This window comes from Doryrhamphus excisus, chromosome 12, assembly GCF_030265055.1.
Source record: "Doryrhamphus excisus isolate RoL2022-K1 chromosome 12, RoL_Dexc_1.0, whole genome shotgun sequence".
NCBI lineage: Eukaryota > Metazoa > Chordata > Actinopteri > Syngnathiformes > Syngnathidae > Doryrhamphus > Doryrhamphus excisus.
The window spans coordinates 16,818,755-16,839,717 of record NC_080477.1 but is presented as its reverse complement, the minus strand read 5'-3'; the positions used below and the strand labels follow the sequence as shown (position 1 = coordinate 16,839,717).

At 41.8% G+C, this 20,963-nt stretch overlaps 2 protein-coding genes across 5 annotated transcripts; both read right to left on the bottom strand.

The window, feature by feature from the left end:
- Nucleotides 1–67: 67 nt before the first annotated feature.
- esrp2 (epithelial splicing regulatory protein 2) lies at nt 68–16,969 on the bottom strand. Of its 4 annotated transcripts, none has more exons than XM_058088493.1 (16): nt 16,807–16,969; nt 16,503–16,655; nt 16,072–16,200; nt 10,284–10,397; nt 9,840–9,954; nt 9,640–9,732; nt 9,159–9,213; nt 8,687–8,797; nt 7,954–8,086; nt 6,814–6,856; nt 5,712–6,013; nt 5,366–5,593; nt 5,088–5,286; nt 3,831–4,020; nt 3,363–3,570; nt 68–871 (listed from the first exon to the last, which is right to left on the bottom strand). In XM_058088493.1, exons 2-16 carry the CDS (start codon nt 16,632–16,634, stop codon nt 710–712), a joined length of 2,214 nt encoding a protein of 737 aa, XP_057944476.1. In that variant the 5' UTR covers nt 16,635–16,655; nt 16,807–16,969; the 3' UTR covers nt 68–709. The 4 variants fall into 4 exon arrangements, with proteins under 4 accessions (XP_057944476.1, XP_057944474.1, XP_057944473.1 ...); XM_058088491.1 differs by having other exon boundaries at nt 16,503–16,701; nt 16,807–16,942; XM_058088492.1 differs by adding an exon at nt 1,712–1,814 and having other exon boundaries at nt 724–871; nt 16,503–16,933.
- Nucleotides 16,970–18,751: 1,782 nt separating this feature from the next.
- On the bottom strand, nt 18,752–20,444 carry si:dkey-148a17.6 (uncharacterized protein LOC108190685 homolog). The gene has a single exon (XM_058089225.1). It carries the CDS (start codon nt 20,285–20,287, stop codon nt 19,262–19,264), a length of 1,026 nt encoding a protein of 341 aa, XP_057945208.1. The 5' UTR covers nt 20,288–20,444; the 3' UTR covers nt 18,752–19,261.
- Nucleotides 20,445–20,963: the final 519 nt, after the last annotated feature.

Genomic DNA, 20,963 nt, shown 5'->3' with positions numbered 1-20,963 from the left:
GACTTGAAAACCAAAATGTCCCCAAAGATGATCTCGGGTCTTTTGGAGGAACAACACAGACCCAAAGTCCTCATTAACAATTTTTTTATTTTTATGGTTTAAATTCTTATTCACAATTCTAAATTGGTACATAACATATTACATTTGACAAAAAAATAACTAAACACATATCTCCTCTGCTGCCAGAGGTTTCATAATAACAATACTAATAATAATAATAGTAATAATAATAATAATAATAATGAGAGCCAGCGTAGGCACATTAGTGATGCCACCAACAAAAAGATACCCGCTGGGTTTGTCACAGGAGGCCACTTGTCTTCGATCAAAGACCGGACGAACGAGATTGTTCAAGTTTGGAGTCCAAATGGAAGGCGAGTTCAGCTGTTAAGTCAAATGAATCCCTTCGCTGCTTATGGCTTTTTTTGTTTTTTCCTCCGTCTCTCGTCTCTTTGATGGGTCTGCTGTACTCCTGCAGGCCCATAAAGTCATCAACATTGTGCATGTCCATGCATACACTAAAAAGGATTATTATAGACTGACAAAAAATGTAAAAAAAAAAAAAAAAGGTTCAAGTGCGGACAAATGCTTTGGTAGGATGTAAGCAGCCTCAAGCGTCTCCAGACGACGCTTTCATGAAGTCCAACTAAAGAGCATGAAAATAGGCGTGGCCAGGCCGGCCGGAGGTTTCCAAGAAAAGGCGAGTCGGTCAGTTGCAGAAGAGCAGGTGGACCTGCTGCCCGTAGAAGGCGTGGTTGGAGCGCTCAGCCACCGCCCGCCGCGCCATCTCCTCGCTGGGGAAGGTGATCAAGGCCTCGCCGCTGCACTGGCCGCTGAAGTTGTACAAGATGAGGATGGCGTCCGGCTGGAGCTGCACGACCACAGGAGGGGGGGGATGGAGGACTCATTGGCCGGATGAGTATAAGAGGTGGCCGCTCACGTGGATTAATTAATTAGTTAGTTAATTAGTTTGCATGCAACATCACAGCTAACGACGCACAAAATGAATAACAAATACATTCCAAAGCAGGAGGTGAAAGCGAGAGGATGCAGGCTGCGAGGTGGAGCAACGCTAGCATGGGAGTGCGGAATCCGGACTCAACAGCAGAGAGTCACAGGCGTACATGAGACAATGTGATAGCTAGATATTAGGGTTTGGCCATATGTTGATGTTAAAATATTGTTATATTTCATAAGGATGGACAGGATTTGATGAGGAGGTCTCATGTTTCAAGATGGCGCCGCCCATTACAAAGCATTTACATTTTCTGCCCCCACCCCCAAAATGAGGGATTTTGTGCCCAAATCAATGAATCAAGACAGAAGGCTAGTATATGAGAAAATAGGATGATTATTGGTGCATCTGAATCAATGATGTCCAAATGAGGAGTATTTAGAGCAGGGGTCTCAAACATGCGGCCCGCAGAACACTAGTTTGGGCCCTTAGGTAAATTGAGTTTGAGACCCCTGATTTAGAGCAAAGCGTGGGTGCAAAAAAAAAAGCTGCATTCTAGCAAATAGCCAGCAGGGGGGGGCAGCAGTAGTTGCAACAACAACATTGAGAGAGGAATTCAGCATCAGCATTCTCCTGACAGGAAGTTAGGATGTAGTTGGGGAGACATGCAGGCCGACATGCTAAAATCAAAGAGCCCAGAACCACCACGACCCCAATCAGGGTAAGTTCATTGGGGGGGCAAGACCTCTTTCTTACCTTGCGGGGTGAGTCCCTACAGACAGAGCCATTCTTTGGGCTGAATGAGACTCCTGGCCTGTTCGCCCATCTGAACCACGCCGTTGTAATCGTCAGGGGTGTACTACACATAGCATGATAGCCAACCATCAGAGTGACACAGCTGCTTTACATACACAACACACACACACACACACACACTAGGAAGAAGGTTCTGGAAGATCTAGAGATCACACAAACCCGGGATGCAATCTACATGTGGCATAGGTAGCCATTAGTGGTGAGCATTTAGCAACAGGACTAATGACGTCAACAATATCATGCTTAAAAGGGTTCCACGTGAGTCCATTGGAGTCCAATAATACACAGACTGATGCCTGGGCGCCCCCTAATGGCCAATTGGTGTATTTACATGAGTACGTCAGGCAAATGGCTGCCATATCTATGAGGCACAAAAACGCTTACGATATGAAACCGTGCACTGGAAACTTCATTTGGGGACTTATGACAAGAGCATTTCAGTGAGGGGGTGGACATTTTCTTCAATAAAATCTTGCATCTAATAACGAAACAGGACACGATGTTCAGTGGACACCATTTACAGTTAATAGTTCAGCATTCACCGCCACGCAAATTCACTCATTTGGTGATTCCTTCAAAAAAAAAAATAAGCCCCCCCCCCACCACAGAAAATAATTAAATGTACAGTACAGTCATGAATGCCTAACTGGGAATGTTCCACCCCTTCCCAAGCTTCGACATGCCACCCTTTGTTTGGCGGTCCATCACCTACCATAGCCGTGTGCTGTGATTGGTCACCTGATTCAGTAGTGGAGATTACCCGGATGTTATTACTGAATAATAAAGGGAACTGTGTTGTTTTAAGTCATACTTTAGCTTGTGTGTCATAAGATATTCAATCCCATGATGTCTTAAGATATTTCTTATTTACTGACATCTAACTTAAATATCTTAATATTTTTAAGCAAAAATGCCTAAATCTATTGTATAAACAGATTTGATATAAAACATTAAATATCTTGAATACATTAGCTAATCAGCACAGTGATCAATTGACTTTTACATCATCTAATCCAAATATGGAAATGAGATTTAGCCACTTTTATCCAGTCCAATAATTTGTAGACCAGTTTTTTGGTTTTTAGAAATTCTGCATTTGGAGTCTCCAAAATGTACTTATCAAGGAAACAAACCAAGAAATACGAAAAACAAAAAAAGTTCTTGGATATTTGATTTGGACTTTGGATCATTCACCAATAAATCCTGCCCGCCCACCTCTACTAGCAGTCACACACACACACACACACACACACACACACTAAATGAGAGTAAACAGACCACAGCAAATCCCCGCCACCTTAAATTTCACTCCCCCCCTCTTTATGAATGGCGTCCATACCTGTCTCAGCGAGTTCTGCATAATGTGGCCTGGCAGCAATGCATTATGGGGAGCAGAGAGACCACACGTGTGTGTCTTAAATGAGCATTACAGTAACACATGAAAAGCGGTGTTGGCCAGTCAGGAATGATAGCTAAGGTAGAAAATAGTCATCATGATGTTGCATCCAAACTAAAATAAATAATTGTATATTTCCTGCTTCTATTTAATCATGGACATGTGGGCGTCTGTGTGGGTGCAGGAGGTACGGACCTGGTATCCCTGGAAAAAGCTGAGGATGTCCTTGACGCCAGTGTTGTAGGGAAGGCCCTGCATCCGCACCAGAGCACCAGGTTGGGGGAGCACTGAGGAGGCGGCTGCTGCTGCAGCTGCTGCTGCCGGGTGGGGTTGGGCTGCGACTGCTGCCGCCACTGCTTGCGGGGATGTGAAGTAGCCGACTGTGGAGGGGGATACTGGTGGGCTGGGGGGGGAGGGGGACCAGACAGGTTATAAGTTATTTCATATTCTGGCTGCTGTTAGAGGGACATACAAAGTTTTGATGTGCACAACTTGATAGCAACCAGCAGAGGGTGCTGTTGATTCAGTCTCAACTAGTTTGCAGGAAGTAGTCCCTCCAACCTAAGAATATTTAACTTTAAATCTTTGTAGAAATACACCTTAGTGATCTAAAATAAGTATTAACTATCCATTATAAGAGGCAACAGATGATAATGCACAAACCTGGGATAGTAAGCCGTGTAGTTCATGTTCATATACAAGTGAGGTTGAGGGGGGTAATATGCCAAAGCGGGGGTATGTGTGGCCTGATGAGGTCTAGGAGTGGCTAGCAAGGGGGGCTGGTAGAGGGCGGCCTCGGACAGGATAGCAGGAGGAGTGGGGTAGGCGGCATAGGCTGTGGGTGGAGATAAACCTGGAAGAAAAGAATGACACGTCTATAAAAGTTATACATGAAAAATCATAAACTGACCCATTTTTTAATGCAGGATGTTTTAGGTGCCTGACAGACTATATAAAAAATTGCTATCCCAAAGAGGAAGTTTGTTACATCATAAAGCTTTTGTGCAAGGCAGGTATTTTAGTTCCAAAGCTGCCACTGTCCTTCAGACTGTCATTCAGGCAAAATAAACAAAGCTAAATGGCAGCATGAACGTATTTACATACAAACAGCCTCTATCAGCGTGAGGCTATGATTGACCAAGAAGGGAGGGAACACTCAAATGACACTGGTCGACTTTTCAGAACATTTTAGTTTTCCCTTATTTATTTCAAAAATAAGACTACCGTTAACATGTAAGCACTCATTCCCAAAAACAAAGGTAGAAGAGAAAGACAAAAGGTGCTCCCCTGGCTGACAATCTAATCTCCATAGATAGAAAGGAAAGAGCAAAGAGCAAAGTGCAGCCTTTCACAAAACTGGCATCCCCGTTCCAAACAGATTCATCTGTGTTGTAGAAATCACATCAAGTGTTGGAATTACTTTAGCTCTCATTATTCAAATCATAGTCACATAATTGTAATAAAATATCAGTTTTTTGTTTATTTTTTTAAAGGTACATTTCAAGTATTCAACTTTCACTGACACTAATTTTATTTAAGATATTTTGTTGTTTTACATGAAAATGTATATATATATATATATATTTTTTTTAATTATTATTATTTTTTTTACAAATAACACTATGAACCATTTGCAAATTAACTGTGTGCATGCATGCATTAAAATTTCCCTTCCATATGTATCCCCCAATGCGCTACAAATGCCTTTTCACCTCCTGGTTGCTGCACAGCATGTATTTCTATGAGAGAGATGCACGCAAAGCTCTTATAAAATGTACTTCTGCCACCTTGTGGCCGCCCTGTGTGCACCAAAAATGTAAAAAAAAAATGTAAATCTATTCGGAAGCAAGCGGTATGGTTGAAAAAAAAAATGTATAAAGACGTGTAATGTATAAAGAAGGGTGAGTCAAATGAACTTACAGGGGAGTTTGCAGGGAGGTGGTGAAAGGCCGCTGCGGTTCAAGGTTCCTCCCATCAGGACAATACTCATCTCCTCTGTGGAGCACTGGAACACCTCCACATATCGGTCCTTCATGGTCTTCTTGTGGCACTTTTGTGCGACCATGAAGGCCTTATCTGGTGACTTCATCTGGATGAATGCGTCTCCTGACGGCCTGCCCTGCAGACGAAAACGAGAATTTTAGCATTCCTCTAAAAACCTTGGACCGTCGACCCTGAGGCCCATCGGTTTATCTCACCTGCTGGTTGAGGACCATGTGGACTCCGTGGGGTTTGATGTCAGCTGTGTGCTCACCCATGAACTCCAGGATGTCTTCGATGCCTGCTGTGTAAGGCAGGCCACGGAGGCGGACGCAATCGCGAGTGTTGCTGGCCGTCGGGAGGTAGGGAGGCGTGGCAAGGACGGGGACAATGGGCGAGGGGGGCAGCGTGGATATCAGAGGGGTGGACAAGTAGCGGTTCAGCACCTGGCAAGGAACAGATGAACATCAGTAGGTACAACAGTACATACCCGGCAACTTCGACCCAAAACAACTGGTATAAATGATCTGATGACGTGGCCATGTTGAGACTTCTCCAACTCACTTGTTGGACCTCGGCTGCAGTGCTGCGAAAAAGTTCAATGTAGCGCTTGCCCAGGATCTGCCTATGCTTCTTCATGGCATTCTGGGCGTACTCGTCACAGGAGAAGAGCACAAATGCGTCACCAGTGGGCCGTCCATCAGGGTACTTGACAAACAGAAGCCCCTCTGCGCCGTCTGTGACTGGGCTCTCTGGGCCGAGGAAGTCCAGAACTTCTTGGGGGGTGGCGGTGAATGGCAGCCCCCGCATGCGAATGATCACCTGGTTCTCTTTGGATAGGAACTGGGTCACCTCATTAGATGTACCTGTGTCGGAGGAAAGAAAATGGCAACTGGACTCAATAACAGAACGCTAGAAAATTGTTCCACTCCAGTCCTGTAGGGGGAAGTAAAGCACATTACAAAGTAGGTGCCAACTGGATCGTCTCTAAAATATAGTGGGTCGTCCTAAAATAACAATAATATTTTTAATGGGTGCACTTGAGGTCTAACCTTACGTTTGGATATTTTTAAATGAACTGTTTTCATTTCCTTTGTTAAATTGTTTTGTCCGGCCTGTTTGAACAATTTAGTGCAAGTCCAAAGTGATGTCAGTCCTGATCGATTGGATCCCATTCTGATCAAAGTCCACAGTCACACTGCAGGTTTCTTTTTCTATCTCTGTTGTGTGTAACTCCTGCACCATGGACCAGAGGCCCTCGTCCCTGGCTTTGTCTCTTCACACCCCCTTTGTATCAGCACTGCACGCTACTTTGCAGCGGGCGTCAGCTAGAGAGACGAAAAGGCAGGTGAGGAGTAGTGTTGGGTGGGAGGGGGGGGCTTAGCTTCTCACAAAGCATCTTTTATGGGTTCAAGATAAGCTGCTGGAGATCACTGGGATGAGGCAGGCACACAGGTAACAGGAGAGAGAGCACAAGAAAAAACCTTCCATTACAGACACTAAAAAGGTTGCTCTTTTAGAGATGTGTGGAAGGGCCTTGTGTTTCCTCATAGGAAAAAAAAAAAAAAAAGTCATGAAACAGAAGTCCGTTGCACCAAAACAGAAAGCTTTTCACAAAAACTCCTCATGCACAGAGCAAGAAGAGGAGGAAAAATTGAAATCTGACCTCCAGCAATCTTGAGGAATTCCTCTCCAGTGGCTTTGTAGACCTGGGAAGACGAGAGTAAGCAGGGTTTAGCCTAAAACTTTTAAGACAATCATATCCACAGCCATCAATGAGCTTTGCTCTTAAATATTAAAGTCCAGTATCCCACAAAGTGACGAAGAACCACCTCTTTTTTTTGTCTCCCAGAATCATCTTACACCTCAACACCTGACAGGCAGAGACACAGAAGTTCTACTCTGCTGAGGGATATCCCGCTGCTAAAAAAATCCTGACAATGCCACGCTTCAGACTAAAAATCCAAAAGGAAAAAAACCCAAACGTTCTCAAAGAGCAGGTGCATCGAATGTCAGCTAGTCAGAGTTAAAGAACCCAAGAACAGAGAATGACAGTGAACCTTGTCTCGGTGTTGCAGCATCCCCAGCCAACATGAGACCATGAACATGTCTTCGTCAACAGAGGACCAAGCTGACCTGTCAGCAGCCTGTCAGGATGCTATGAGAGGGGCCCTACGCTGGTGAGACCACCACAAATACATTATTGTGAGACAACTCTTAATGTTTGAATACAGCCCACAGTGGAAGCCCATCTTTGTGAGTCAACTGTGTTTTATAGGTTTTATATTTACATTTATATTTCATACTTAAAATGTCAGTGCAGAAAATAAGGCGTTTAATGAGGACTAGCTTCTTATGCACAATACACACATCACTCTTCCAAAAACAATATAAAATAGTACTGATCTGTATCTGTTCTGCCGGACTGTGTGTACATTGTTTTTAAAAGAACAGCTACTTTTGAAACCCCGATGGAATGGGGCGGTTGCAAAGACGAACATCAAAGTGTCTTATTAAGTTGTCAGGCCATTACAGGCCGATGAAACGCCTTCATCTCTGTACTGCTACTAGACGGTCTTCGATTGTACCTCACGGCAAAGCTTCAGCTAATCAGGCCTGGAGGAATCTATAAAGAAAAGACGCTGAAGTTTCACTTTTTACAGTGATCCAACCCTGCAGTAAATTTTAGGCTCATTTCGTTAGGGGCAATTTCACAGCCTCAGACAGCTTGTTAAAGGAATGGCACATTCCTTTTCCACATTCCATAATGTAAACACAAAACCGCATATCAAAGTCGCAAGCTGACCTCAATGTAGCGGGTGCCCATGTGGTGCTTGTGGCGCTCCAGTGCCAGGTCTCTATGCTCAGAGTTGATGAAGCGAACCAAGGCCTCGCCATTCCTCCTGCCCTGAGCATTAAGGCACAAGGCCACGCCCCCCCTGAAACAAATGATTTAATCATCCTTAAAACTGTCAGAATCTATTACATAGAAACTTCCAACTCAGAGATGTTCTCCTCTTTTGAAAAAGAACAGTCAAACTTTGGTTTTCTTACAATTTTTCGTTTGTCAAAAATGTTCACTAAAATCTTGTCTCGGTTTGTACACAACATTGCAATTTAAAGTAGTCTGTTTGCATGTGCTGTATTATTCAGTGAGTGCAACTGCTGAATAACCCGCCATGAAGCCAAAGAAAGTCGTGATTGCCAGTAATTTGACTAAAAAAAAGATAAGAAAATAAAGCAATTTGATCTCGCCAGGAAGTTTGCATCAGTGAAAAGTTCCACCCATTCATTAGAATTATTTTGCATTGTGTTCTACTTGTATAGACTGTAACTATTCTCTATAAAATAGTTTTGGTTTTGATACTTTTGGGTTTATGGAACAGATAAATGAGATTTACAATATTTCCAGGAAAGGAGGAAAAATGGACTCAAATTTCATAACTTTTGGTTTCTTCTGGCCTCTCGGAGCAAATGAATGACAAAAACCAAGGTTCCACTGAACTTTGCTTTAAAAATGTCCATAAAGTGCAACATACTTGGCGATATTGAGGCCTTTAAAAAAGCGAGCGATGTCTTGGTCTGAAGACTGCCATGGAAGTCCTCGTGCTCTGATGACCGTCTCGCTGTCCACCGGCTCAGTCTTACTGCTGTGTGAAAACAATGCATGGAAACTCAACACAATACTATGCAAACACATGATTTCTTTCATTGACAGTCCCCCTGACATCTTTAACTCTACTTTGCAGCAACATACTGTATTGAAAAGACATATTTTTATTAAACCATGACTAAACCAACACATTGTTTAACCTGTTTTATATGACACTTGTCATGTTGTGCCTGTTATACAGTAAAGTTGTCTGTTTGAATTATGAAGACTGCCAAGTGATTCTTTGGCTGTGGACACGGGTCTCCTAGTGTTTCAGCAGTAATCAACACTATAAGCCCATCTCAGTAATTACACATAAGAGTGTCGGCAGAAACTAAATGTTTATGTCTCATACGTACCATGTGCCAGAATCAAACTTGTACTTCACTGTCTCCACGGAGGAAAAAATGTGATCTGAAAGGAGTAAAAACAAGTAGAATTGTACCATGAAATGCATTACTGTACATCAAAATAATCTATTCTCTAAAGGTGTGTCTATTCACATGTGTAGTTGCAGTCAGGCAAAGGCTGCTTTATGGAACATGCACAGAAATATTACAGTTCAACAAACAAGTGCATATTCTTGATAGATGTTCAGGTTGAGCTAGTTCTGTCAAAACAAGCAAGACAGGTTGCAGGCCACAGGCCATCAGGTGGTTAAAGTGGTTTAATAGCTTTTTAAGCTCTATATAAAGCTATATATTGTAGATGTCATTCTGATGATGCTGTCATAGGACAGGTGTCTTTTAGAACATGTTTGCTTGTGGATCCCCAGAGTTGCACCCCAAAACAGCGCCATCATTCGGTCAGTGTGAGGTGCCAAGACGGGTGTTTGCTTACTGTAAGGCTCAGCCAGGATGCAGAGGATGAGCTGCGCCATGCTCTGCACCTCCCTTACTCCTGTCAGCTCTGTCACTGCAGGTAGACCCACATCTGCATCCCAGTTAAAGACGGTCAACCGTTTTGTTGGTTTTTATTTCACTCATAGACCATAAGAGTGAGTAAAATGAGTTTTCTTTCCATTCCCTCAAAAAGGATACGTTCTAACATTGTGGAAAGCTCCAGCTTGTTTGCAGGGCCGGCACTCGGGCAGCATTTCTCAAACTCCTTTGTCACATCCACAAAGGAGAAGAAACACTCGGGAAGAACGAGATTCTGAGACGGAGGAAGCAAAAGCATTAGACGTAGTGTTGCATCAACGGATGATCAAAAAAAGGTAATAAAAAGGAAGTATATTCTTGAGGGCACAATACATTCGGCAATATAGGGTAGTAATAATAATAATAATAATGCACAAAAGTCTTATTTCCTGTACAGTGTATGTTTGCATTCAAGATATTCTGCATCATGTTTTGCCTAACAGTTTCTTTCACGCTACAAGGAAGTGAAAGGAAAAAACTCTTGGTGCATGCAGTCATCACAAAAGCATTTTTGTCTCGATTTTAATTTGTGATTTTGGTTTATTAACAAAAGCTAGTGAGTACCTTCTTAGAAGCCTCGGGATGGAGGGCCTGCCGGATAATATGGGGGCTGTTGACACAAAGAGTGTAAGAGCTCCTCTCGAGACACTTCAATTCCGATGCCACAGACTGCTGGAACTGCACAACAAAGCACAGAAGAAAGTGTGCATTGTTAGACCTTCCACACATTGTGATGAAAACTGATCATTATCGTTTAAAAAAAAAAACATTTGCATGCAGCACCAATACGATTGTGCAAGTGTAGTGGAAGTCAAGTGTATCCTAGTGGGAATTGACTGACCATGTTTTGTTACACAAATGTTAAAAGGGCTTGAATAGGGTTCAACTCTTGTGCAAACAGTACTGACAAAGCGGAAAGTGAGAATTAAATAGACGTAAAACTGAAGGGCAGACAAGTGAAGGTAGTGCTATGTTTGATGTTTGGATTGTGTGTGTACTTGTCTGACAGGTTTTAGTGTTTGTCGAGTGGGAGTGGGAGGGGAAAGATCACACTTCAAGATGCCGTACAAGTCCAACCAGCCTTGTTTAAGTGGCGCCAACACCCATCCAAATCCTGAACACCAGCATCCCCCATGCATGATGACTTAAGCACATGCAATGAGCACCGCCCCGTGTGTTGTGTCAACTCCATGCACTTGTGTGTCAAAGCACTTCACTTAAATACCAACATAAACAGGTGTGTCAACTGCATTGTTCATTTTTTTTATGCAATTACCCCGAGTGCCAATGTTTTTGAGCACTTTTGACAGAAACAGTATGTCCTCATGATTCCTGTGAGATCCAATACAAAAGGACTATGTACAAAAACAAAAATTAATTTGAATTAATAGTCTACCATTAATCATTAGTGGTGATGCAGTGGTCTATAAATTATTAAAATTTCTTTACTTTATTTAAAGCTACTGTATATGAATCCAAATCACTGCAAACGAAAACCACTATAATGATTACTGTGAAGGGTACAACACTATGCTGTTTTTGACTGTTTCAAGTTTGTCTCAGTAGTCAAGTGCATTGGGACCTATATGCTAGATTTTAGACAGTGATCTAAAAGTGCCTTTAGCAACCCTACTGGCAACACGCTGCTGTGTGTTAATGGGTTTGTTCACGCCTGTCTCAAGAAGGAGCCGTTGTGCACTTTATCCACTTCTGACACGGGTCAGAGGAGGCCTTCATGTCCATGTCCATGATGTCATAAAAACCCTCAACTTCAAAAAAGTGAACACTTCAGCGCCTCTCTCACAACTGGAGCAAACAAGTGTGGAAGATTCCTCATCATATTTGGAAACAGGCTCTAGTTACATATTACTGTTGGAATGCTATTAAAAAGTACATTTACATAAAGAGGAGACCTTTAAATTAGTACCGTCAATTAATTAAGGCATATTTTTGATACAGTTGTATTGTTGAATAATCAAAGTGCAAGACCATCTTGTCGTCATCCCACAGGGCATTTCAAAAAGATATGCCCGCCCCCGCAAATACATAAATTAGACTTGGTGAAACTGTCTGACAGAGGCAGAAGTTTCACATGGCCACCGGCTATGTATGAGTGATAATCACCCACAGCGAGTATTACAGGTGCGTGTTTGGGCCCGTTTGGCAGTAGAGAAAAAGCAGGGCCATGAGGCAAAGGCAAACAGCTGCTGACAGATGAGGAGAGGGTGTTCATGGGGTAACATCAAATGCAAATGGTTTTGGCTAGATTGGACCGCAAGATGAGATAAAAATGTGAATTGCCTTGCCCAATTACTAAAGTTGGTTGCAAGACAAAAGCAAATGTTACAGTGAAAGCGGTGACACGCCCAACTCTTATTTGTTCAAACAAATGAGCAAATGTGTTCAATTCTTGAACCGACTGCAGCGTGGGAGACAGACAAGGTCACAAAGCCCTGCCTCCTTGAGAAGACTTATGCTGAAATAAGACGTGTATAATTTACAGTGGGTACAACCCACCAATAAACCAGACAAAGATTTTACCCTAACACCTTTTCCCTCTACTTCTGACTTTACCTTACAAGGTATTTTCACAGACGAAGGGGAGGAAGTAGCCTTTGAACATGGTCCTATCTGAACGCACTCGCCCACTGGAGTGTTTGCATGCAGAGGTGAGGAAGGGTGGTGCTGGTGGCCGCCACAAACTCCGATAAGAGCTTCATCAGGGAGTGGCAAGTAAGCCGCTAAGTTTTTACCGGCATCTAAAAAAATAGCGCATGTTAACACTGCAACTGAACGTATTACAAACAGTCCTTTCCAGTCTTCTATTCATCATGCAGAACCCATGTGATCACAACAATAGCATCTACTAGCATGTTTAGCTAAGAGTAGGAGTGATGATGAGTGATTAAAGTCCACAAAGGGAGTATAAAGTTTGTCATTCACAAGTTTCTCCTGGTGGCACATATGTAGAAAGTAGGGAAGTCAAATACAACCAACCTCATTGCACATTTAAAGAAGGATTTTCGCAACACCACAGCTTCCGGAAACATCCACTGCTGTTTGACACATTTGCTAAGCGTGAGAAAGTCCCACGAAATGGCAAAAAGTCCCAGTCTACGAGAAAAGAGCCAGCCCCTGTCGATGGTGAGTACTGTCAGGTTTAAAGCTTGATTAAGCACGTCAAGCCTTGCCACATTATACTGATATATGACGCCGAAAATTTAATGGCCTGGGACGATGGTATCCCAATCTGTGGGTGCATTAAACTTGAGAATACGGTCAAAAGTATGCTGTGTAAAGAGCATTACTCTTCAACATCGCAAAGAGTAAATAGATTACTTGAGATATGAATGTTTACCTTCAAGTACAAACCTTACAAGCCCACATTGTGGTTAGAGTACAGACTAAATTGACAGGAGACCAAGTTCAACATCCAAACGCGAGTAACGCTACAGCACTTTGCTTCCACCAGAGACGAACTGACATTAAAATGTCATAGCACAATGCATCTCACCTTGACAAGAAAAATTAATAATAAATCGGTCAGGACCCAGGCTACATTATTTGAATATTGCGGTAGGAAGATAATCTTCTTGTTTGTACTGATTGAAAGTGAATGGGGTGATTCATTTTGGCAACAATGACAAGGCGAGTGTATGACACACCACATGAGTCAACAACAAGACACCATCAGCTCACGTCATTGCAGGCGTGTTCCCTAGAAGTAGGCGATTATAGCGCTATATACTATACAAGTCATGACGCACAAATAATATCCCAAACTGATAATTTAGCACCATCTTTACTACATATCACCATCTGTTGCCTCATCACATAATTGTTAACAACAGATTCTAAACATGTATAGCCATTGGCTGCCAGGACTGTCTTTCAATCACTTACTTCCGCTTCAGGCCGCCCACCCGCAATTTAATTGTTTTTGAAAACAAGCTGTGTTGTTAGTTGTCACCTTGGATAATAAAGTTCATATTTTGAGCAGATGCCTGACAAAAGATCTGGTTGGTGTCCTTCTAAGTCAGGAGGCTAAACTAAAAATTATTCTGATTTCAATGAAAACCATCATTAAAATGCATTAATTAGGGTGGGTTTTGTGACAACATGTTTTATTTTGTGAGCCATTGTTATCAGATGAGAGACAAAAACAAGTGATAAAAAAATCCAATGTACACCAATGACTACAGCTGTGGCTGTAAAAAGACAGATTTACATTTCAAAACGTGTTATTTGTGGCGACCTTTATGAAATACTTTGCTATAAAGCATTTTACCTGTAAAACAAACACACTATTGTCATCAGAATGCAACAACGCAGTATGTACGTACATTAGCAGACTAAATAACTGATAAGATTGTCAGGACACCCAAAATGAAAGCTGTTTTTACACAACTTCAACTTTAGCATTTTTCACTATTCACATTTGAGAGGCTGAAATCAGAGGATGTTTACATATTTAAATCAAAAAATGATTTATCGATTACCAAAATAGTTGCTGATTAATTGAGTAATTGATTAACTATCAATTTATGGATTCATTGTTGCATCTGTAAGTGTTTCCTTTGAGAAACAGGGTTAAAAAACAAGCTGTGAAGGGAAAGATAGCAAGAGAGTAATGGGTGACACAAAGGAATGAAAAGAACCAACTGATTGCTTGGGTTAATATTTGAAGGTTCAGCACACAAACTAACCTATGCTGGAGCCTTAACCAGGCCTGTTTGGAAGGCACAACTTCACAGGTGAGCCCAAACATTCATGAAACTTTAACTGTTCCAGAGCAAGAATGCAGAGTGGCGCACGCATAAAAGGCTAAGACGGTGTGCTCGTGAGAAGAAACACTAATGGAGGGGTGGGGAAAGGTGCACCCTGTGCAAACAAACTCTTGCAAGGTTGCTTGAAAAACATGTTTGACAACATAAGCACTATTGGCTAAACACACATACTGACTGAGGAGAAACACCAGTAAATTGTAATCAAAATACCATTCTTTTAAAGCCCACTCTCTCCCCTCTTTGTCTGTCCTCCAGTATAAAACAGAGGTGCGGTCACAACAACCCACCTTCCAGATGTCTGCAGCATGCGTCAAGACAAGACCGGACCTGCGACTAGTCTTAATCTCTACAACCTTGGGGCGAAACTAGCTGCTGAATTTCTCTGCACTGTCAGAACAGTTGAACAGCCGGTACATCGCTCCCTCAATGAAAGGTCACTGAGGAGATTCACATTTCTTACATTACAGCTTAAGATCTGTGCCCAAAACATGGCTGGACAAGCTTCCCGAATATTGCTAAAATTCCAGAATGCGTGTCTTAAATGTCACAGTAATTTTCGGGGCTTTCCTATCCTCATGAATGATGTCAGCATATTGCATGAGGCTATGGTACAGGTGGTTGAATGCTAATATTTGCCAGTAATGCTAGTTGTTTGCCTCAAATGTTACCATTTGATTCTACTGTATCAAAAATACAACTCAGTCGTAATGATCACATTTATCAGGCTTATCATCTGAGAGTCCGGTGCAAAAACTTGTTTGCTAGTTAGCTTTTACTTTTATATAGCATTTAACAGAAGTTTAAGGATGCATGTTGATGATGTTAAAGGGGACCTGTTATGAATTTTCACATTTTCTGACCAATAAATTTAGTTAAGAGTGTTGTATTCTTGTGTTAAACAATGCCAACATTTCACATAATGAGGTTTGCGCATTTGAAAGTCAGCCATGAAAGACGTTTGGGATGGTTCTGAATGCTCGGTTTCAGACAGTTTTTAAGACATTTCACCGAATTTTGTGACGTCAGTGCAATCCGGACTTCATTGTGTGGGCTGCAAGCACTCAGTAAACACGGACCTACATATTCTGAAGTCCTTGGGAGCTCTTGGGAGTGTGACCAATGACAGTAAAGTGGACATGCTTGGAGGCGGGTCGGGGGTGCAATAAAGTAAACAGATTGTTTGGGTCGGAATCCGCAAATCCATAGGTCCCATTTAAAAAGGTAGAATTTTTGTTCTTTTGATTTTTAAACTATTTTATACTTGTGTGATAGTTCATATACGAGGACTGCATCTTTGACAGGGGTTTTAATTACGTCCACGTTCGGCATTGTTTATTGTTTTAACATATTACTACTTATAATGCATTTTCCCCAGCTTGATGATAGAATTATGTTTCAAAAGTTAAAGCAGTGCACTTTTACAATTGTTAAGAACGCTAAACCGTCCCTTAAAACACTGCCCTGGATAATATTGAGCTTTTAAAGTTAAAATGCATGACTGTATGCTGCTGTGTTACCAGATGCTGGTTATTGCAAATAATCCGCACCTCATGAAATGGGCTCACCTGTTGGAGAACTTTATCCAGGGGCTCTGCATTGATGATGTCCTCCGTAGTGAGGCCCGTGTCTTCTTTGCACTGGTCTGTCAGTTCCAAAGTGTCTGGCTTGACAAGACATCTGTGAAGTTTGCCCACCTGGATGGGACAAGGGATTAGCGTCGTATGGTGCACAAGCTCAATACGAAAAAAACGGACATTCCGTCATAAATAACAGTAACGTTGTCGTATTGACATGACAAACCAAAAAGGTGTGTTTATTTCCCAAATGACGGAGAAAGAAAACACCTTTTAGCCGCACACCTGGCGAGGGGCTGAGCTAACGAGCTAGCATTAGCACACACCGTGTTGCTTTCAAATGTCAACACAACAGCAGCACAGACGTTAAACCAAATGAATAAAAAAACACACAAGAAACCGTACGAACGAACAATTCATACCTTTTTCTCACGTAGGTCCACAATTTGCCACACCAAGAGAATTATTTCCCTCTCATCCGAACCCAGTTTACCCCCATTTGCACCAGCTGTTGCCCCAAAGAACACCACCAGAGTATCACTGTGCGAAGCCATCAGGGACCACAAGGGTAAAAACTACAATTAAAGCAAAGATTAAAATAAAAATAACACTAGGGTTCACCTTTTTCCAAGTGATAAGAGGAGCGAACAATTGAGAGAGAGAAAAAAAGAAGGGGAGATTATTTTCAAAGGGAGCCACGAAGGAGTTTGCGACCAGTCACTCTACCTGTTGCTGTACTTGACAGAATTCTATCCAGAGATACTGGTTAGACTGGTAAAGAAGGGTGGAAATCCGTCTTTCTTTCACACCAACTCCATAACAAGTCCTACTGGAGTTTTTTTTTTTTTCAGTTACCTGTGTGACTCGGCCCCCTGTGCAACTCCAGTCTCCGAAGACTTCTTCCTATTGGCTGTTTTGCAAAGGTAAGGGCGGGACTATGAGGCGTATACTGTAATATGATTGGTCAGTGTTGTTTAATCAGGAAGTAGCCCGACAAAGAGCAGCGGTAACTTCCATGAGGCATACACAAGGAATTCTGGCAGTTTGCAAAAGTCCCTGGAGGGAAACTAACACCTTCTGTCACTGAAAAAGTAATTATATTGATAATTTTATTCAGTTCAGTTCAACTATTTTCTGCAAAACTATTGTCTTATTTATGTTAGTTTTACTGATTATGTGATGCACTCAATTGTAACCTGCTGCATGTTCAAATGAAATTAAACCATTACTATTACTATTTTTAAATTAATAATTATTTGTCTTTATTTATACTTTTTATATACCCATCCATTGGATATTGACCATTGTTCTACATGTTTTCCCTTCTGTTTATTCCAAGTAATACCCCTCCAAGTAATAAGCCTGCAAATCCAGCTATAATTGTACCATTTTACTGCATTCTCAGCCCAGAATTCAATGTTTTGTCTCTGACACACCCTATCTATTCTAGTATGTTGGTAAATGTAAGACTTACTCTTTCTCTCTATTCAATAACACTTCCTCCCCTACTTTTTGTCCCTGATGAACCGGTCTGAGTAGTATAAAGCCACTCTTGGGGATTTAGCTGAAATCCAAGAAGGCTGAATGCATATTCAATCACAGCAACAGCAGATAATATTTATTGGATAGCACGTTCAAACATGTTGGAATTCTGTTTTCTACCGGTGGTTCTGCAAGCATTTACGTCAATGTAAAACCAACTCTTTATATGCAGTAGTTCTCTGGTTACATCGTTACATTGTTCAAATGCAAAAACTTCACATACGACTTGTGCCAATGACTTCAGACTTGTCTTGACATGCGACTCGCAAAACATTGACTTTTTCCCCACCTCTGCCATTCAATTATATATATTATTACATATCACAATAATTAGCTTTGTCACCTATGAAACCAAACACAGATGTAAAAACTAAAACATTCTATTGTTTAGCATCTTTAGTGCAAAAAATGGAAGTGGCCCATGCATCCTAGTTTGGAGACCCCTTAAAGATGATGTTGACTCCTTGAATGTTCTGATAAACTACCACGCTTAATGTACAAAGGCAGGATCACATGAGGCAAACCTAATGTTATAGCTTTTGATGACACCATATTGAAGCCAACTATAATGCATCACTGTGAAAAGTACTAGTGACGCTGCCATCTTCTGGTTGTGTAGCCACAATGACCTTTTTGTTGCGTCAAGTGACTTTGACCGAAAAGTCTCCTGTGTAAACCAATTGAAAGCCTTAAGGCTTTTATAATTTTCTGCATTTTGGACTCAGCAAAAGGAACTTGCAGCTTTTCATTTTGCAATCTTAGCATGGATGGGAAGTAGGATTGACTTTTGTCTGCAGTGAGACTTAAAGAAGAAGTTGTGGCATGGTGGTAACATTGTTTCATGTGTTTCATAACAGTGTATTTTGTGAAAAAAACATATTTACCCAAACTTTAGCAAATATTTTGAAAAAAATGTGATATTTGACCAACAAAGATGTAGCAGGAAATGTTGGCCATTTAAATACGCAACGCCGTCAATAGTATACAAGTAGAAACATGAATTTAATTGACTAAAGCACAACACTTTCATATAGCATTATGAAATAAAGTAGTCTAAAGAGTATATATTTGGTACAGACTTTTATTGTCACTGAGATATGTAATAAGACATACAAAGTACACACTTCACATAATGTATATCACACATAAGCATTATGGTCAATTGAAACATATTCTGATACACAAATAAACTTAAAAATATATACACATTTCTTGTACACGACCATACATACACCATCCTTAAATGTTATTTAAGATATATTATTTTAACAATGTTTTTATTGTGGTTGTAGTTATCAGTGGTGTACCCACCATACTGTATCATGCAGAGAACAAGTATAGTTGTAGTACAGTCACATTAGGGCGATATGTTTACATTAGTAAACGCTCTGCTCCTTTTAGGGAGCTGCTGCGAAAACACTTTCAGTATGTCAGAGATCTTCAGTGTGGACCTTGACCTTTTATGTTCTCTTACGGGAGGCTCAATGTGCCGCACTCCTGCTCTATAGCACGGGGTGGTGGTGGTGGTGGTGGTGGTGGGGTGTTCTACTGCAAAGAACACTGGTCAGAAGTGGGGAGGTGTAGGTGGGTCTGATGTCATTTAGGGGCTAAACCCACTGGATGATATCCTTTGACTTTGCTAGTTATTTTCACAAACCTCCACATGCTCCTTTGACTCACAACGAGAGCTGCTGGTTTGATTGTTCTGTCTCACAACTGAGAACTCCCTGTTGCCATACTCTGGAGAGGTGCTGGAGATGTGTTGGAAGAGTTTCCGAATGCCGGTGTCCCTCAAAGAGCTGCGGAAGGGCCGAGCGGCAAACATGTAGAGGACAGGGTTCACGCTGCTGCTGATGAAGACCATGGCACCGCTGACAAAAGTCATCCCGATGCGCACCTCCTCCAGATGATCGCCAAAATACGGGAAAGACGTCTCCATGGCGAGGATAACCAGTGAAAGAATGTTTCCGATGTGATAAGGTGTCCAGCAAACGGCAAACACAATCACAACACTGGCGATGAGGATTATAGATTTGCGTTTGGACTTGAAGGTCATTTGAGTGATACGGGTGCACAGGCAGCCATAGCACACCACCAGGATAGAAAATGGAAACACATAGCCCACCAGGGTTTCCAGGAGCAAACACACCAGTTCCTGGGTGTTTGAGTCATACTGGTTATACAAACAGTGCTCCTCACCAGAGTCCGGTTCCTTATCAACAACACGGGTCAAGAGAATGGGCACGCTGAATAAAAAGGCAGCAATCCACAGGACAAGCAGTATTTTACTTAGGGCTTTCTTTCTCTTCCAGCCTACTGAAGCGAAGGGATAGCACACGGCCACAAAGCGCTCCACGCTCATCAGGGTGATGAGGAAAACACTGCAATACATGCAGCCATTGATCACAAACCCCATGGCTTTGCAGGAGGCTTCGCCGAAAACCCAGGAGTTGGCCAAGGAGTAGATCCACAAGGGCAAAGTGATGAGCACCAGCAGGTCGGCGGCAGCCAGATGCAGTATGAGCACCACCGTATGTGAACGCTGCTTAACATGACGCAGGATAGTCCAGATCACCAGCAGGTTCCCGGGGGTCCCAATCAGAAACGACAGGCCCAGGATTACGCATGCCGCCACCACTCCACCGTCAAAGCCCTCAGCGGCCATGTCGTGTGAAAAAAGTTGGTTGGAATTGTAGTGCTGACAGCAAAGTCTGCACGAAGAACAAAAACAAAGTGCAGAAACAGCAAGGCCTCACTTCTCTTTTTTTTCCATCAAAAAGAGATGCCAGTTCCGCAAAGCAGTGACTCATCCTTTCACAGAGTTCAACATTTGTTTCAGAAATGTATTTATTCTTTGCATACTTATTTTAAAGTATGGTTATTGTTTCACAAATACATGAATTGTTCAGACTTCAAAGCAATTATTCTCATACAAAGTAAGTTCTGGAGTACTTACTACTCTGTCTGTGTAAAAACAGAGTTCAGAACACACTGTAGTATTATACCGTTGTGAATATTATTTGAAGCGCATTCTACTAGAAAAAAGTAATTTGGTGCTACAACAAGAAAAAAAAAGGAATTAACAATGGGAGAGAAAAAGACCATCTTAACACTTAAAAATTTTGTTTATCCTTCAAACAAATTGGAGTTTTCTAAAACTTTTGACCGGTAGAGTAAATATCTATGTCTATACATTGTATATATATTGCATCTATTCATATATTACATGTATCTATACTACATATCTATACTACGTCTACTTACCCCAGTTAAGGCCAGTGGTCTTGACTCCGCCATAAGAAAGACATGACATGGCAGAGTTCCATGACCAAAACCACTGC

What these genes read in the sequence shown, in the direction of transcription:
- esrp2 (XM_058088493.1), bottom strand. Translation starts at nt 16,634, where the DNA reads ATGGCTTCGCACAGTGATACTCTGGTGGTGTTCTTTGGGGCAACAGCT. An exon ending in ATTCCTCAAGATTGCTGGAG is followed by an intron (nt 6,014 to 6,813) that starts GTCAGATTTCAA and finishes CCTCCGACACAG; the next exon opens with GTACATCTAATGAGGTGACC. An exon ending in TACACGGCTTACTATCCCAG is followed by an intron (nt 3,571 to 3,830) that starts GTTTGTGCATTA and finishes CTCCCCCCCCAG; the next exon opens with CCCACCAGTATCCCCCTCCA.
- si:dkey-148a17.6 (XM_058089225.1), bottom strand. Translation starts at nt 20,287, where the DNA reads ATGGCCGCTGAGGGCTTTGACGGTGGAGTGGTGGCGGCATGCGTAATC.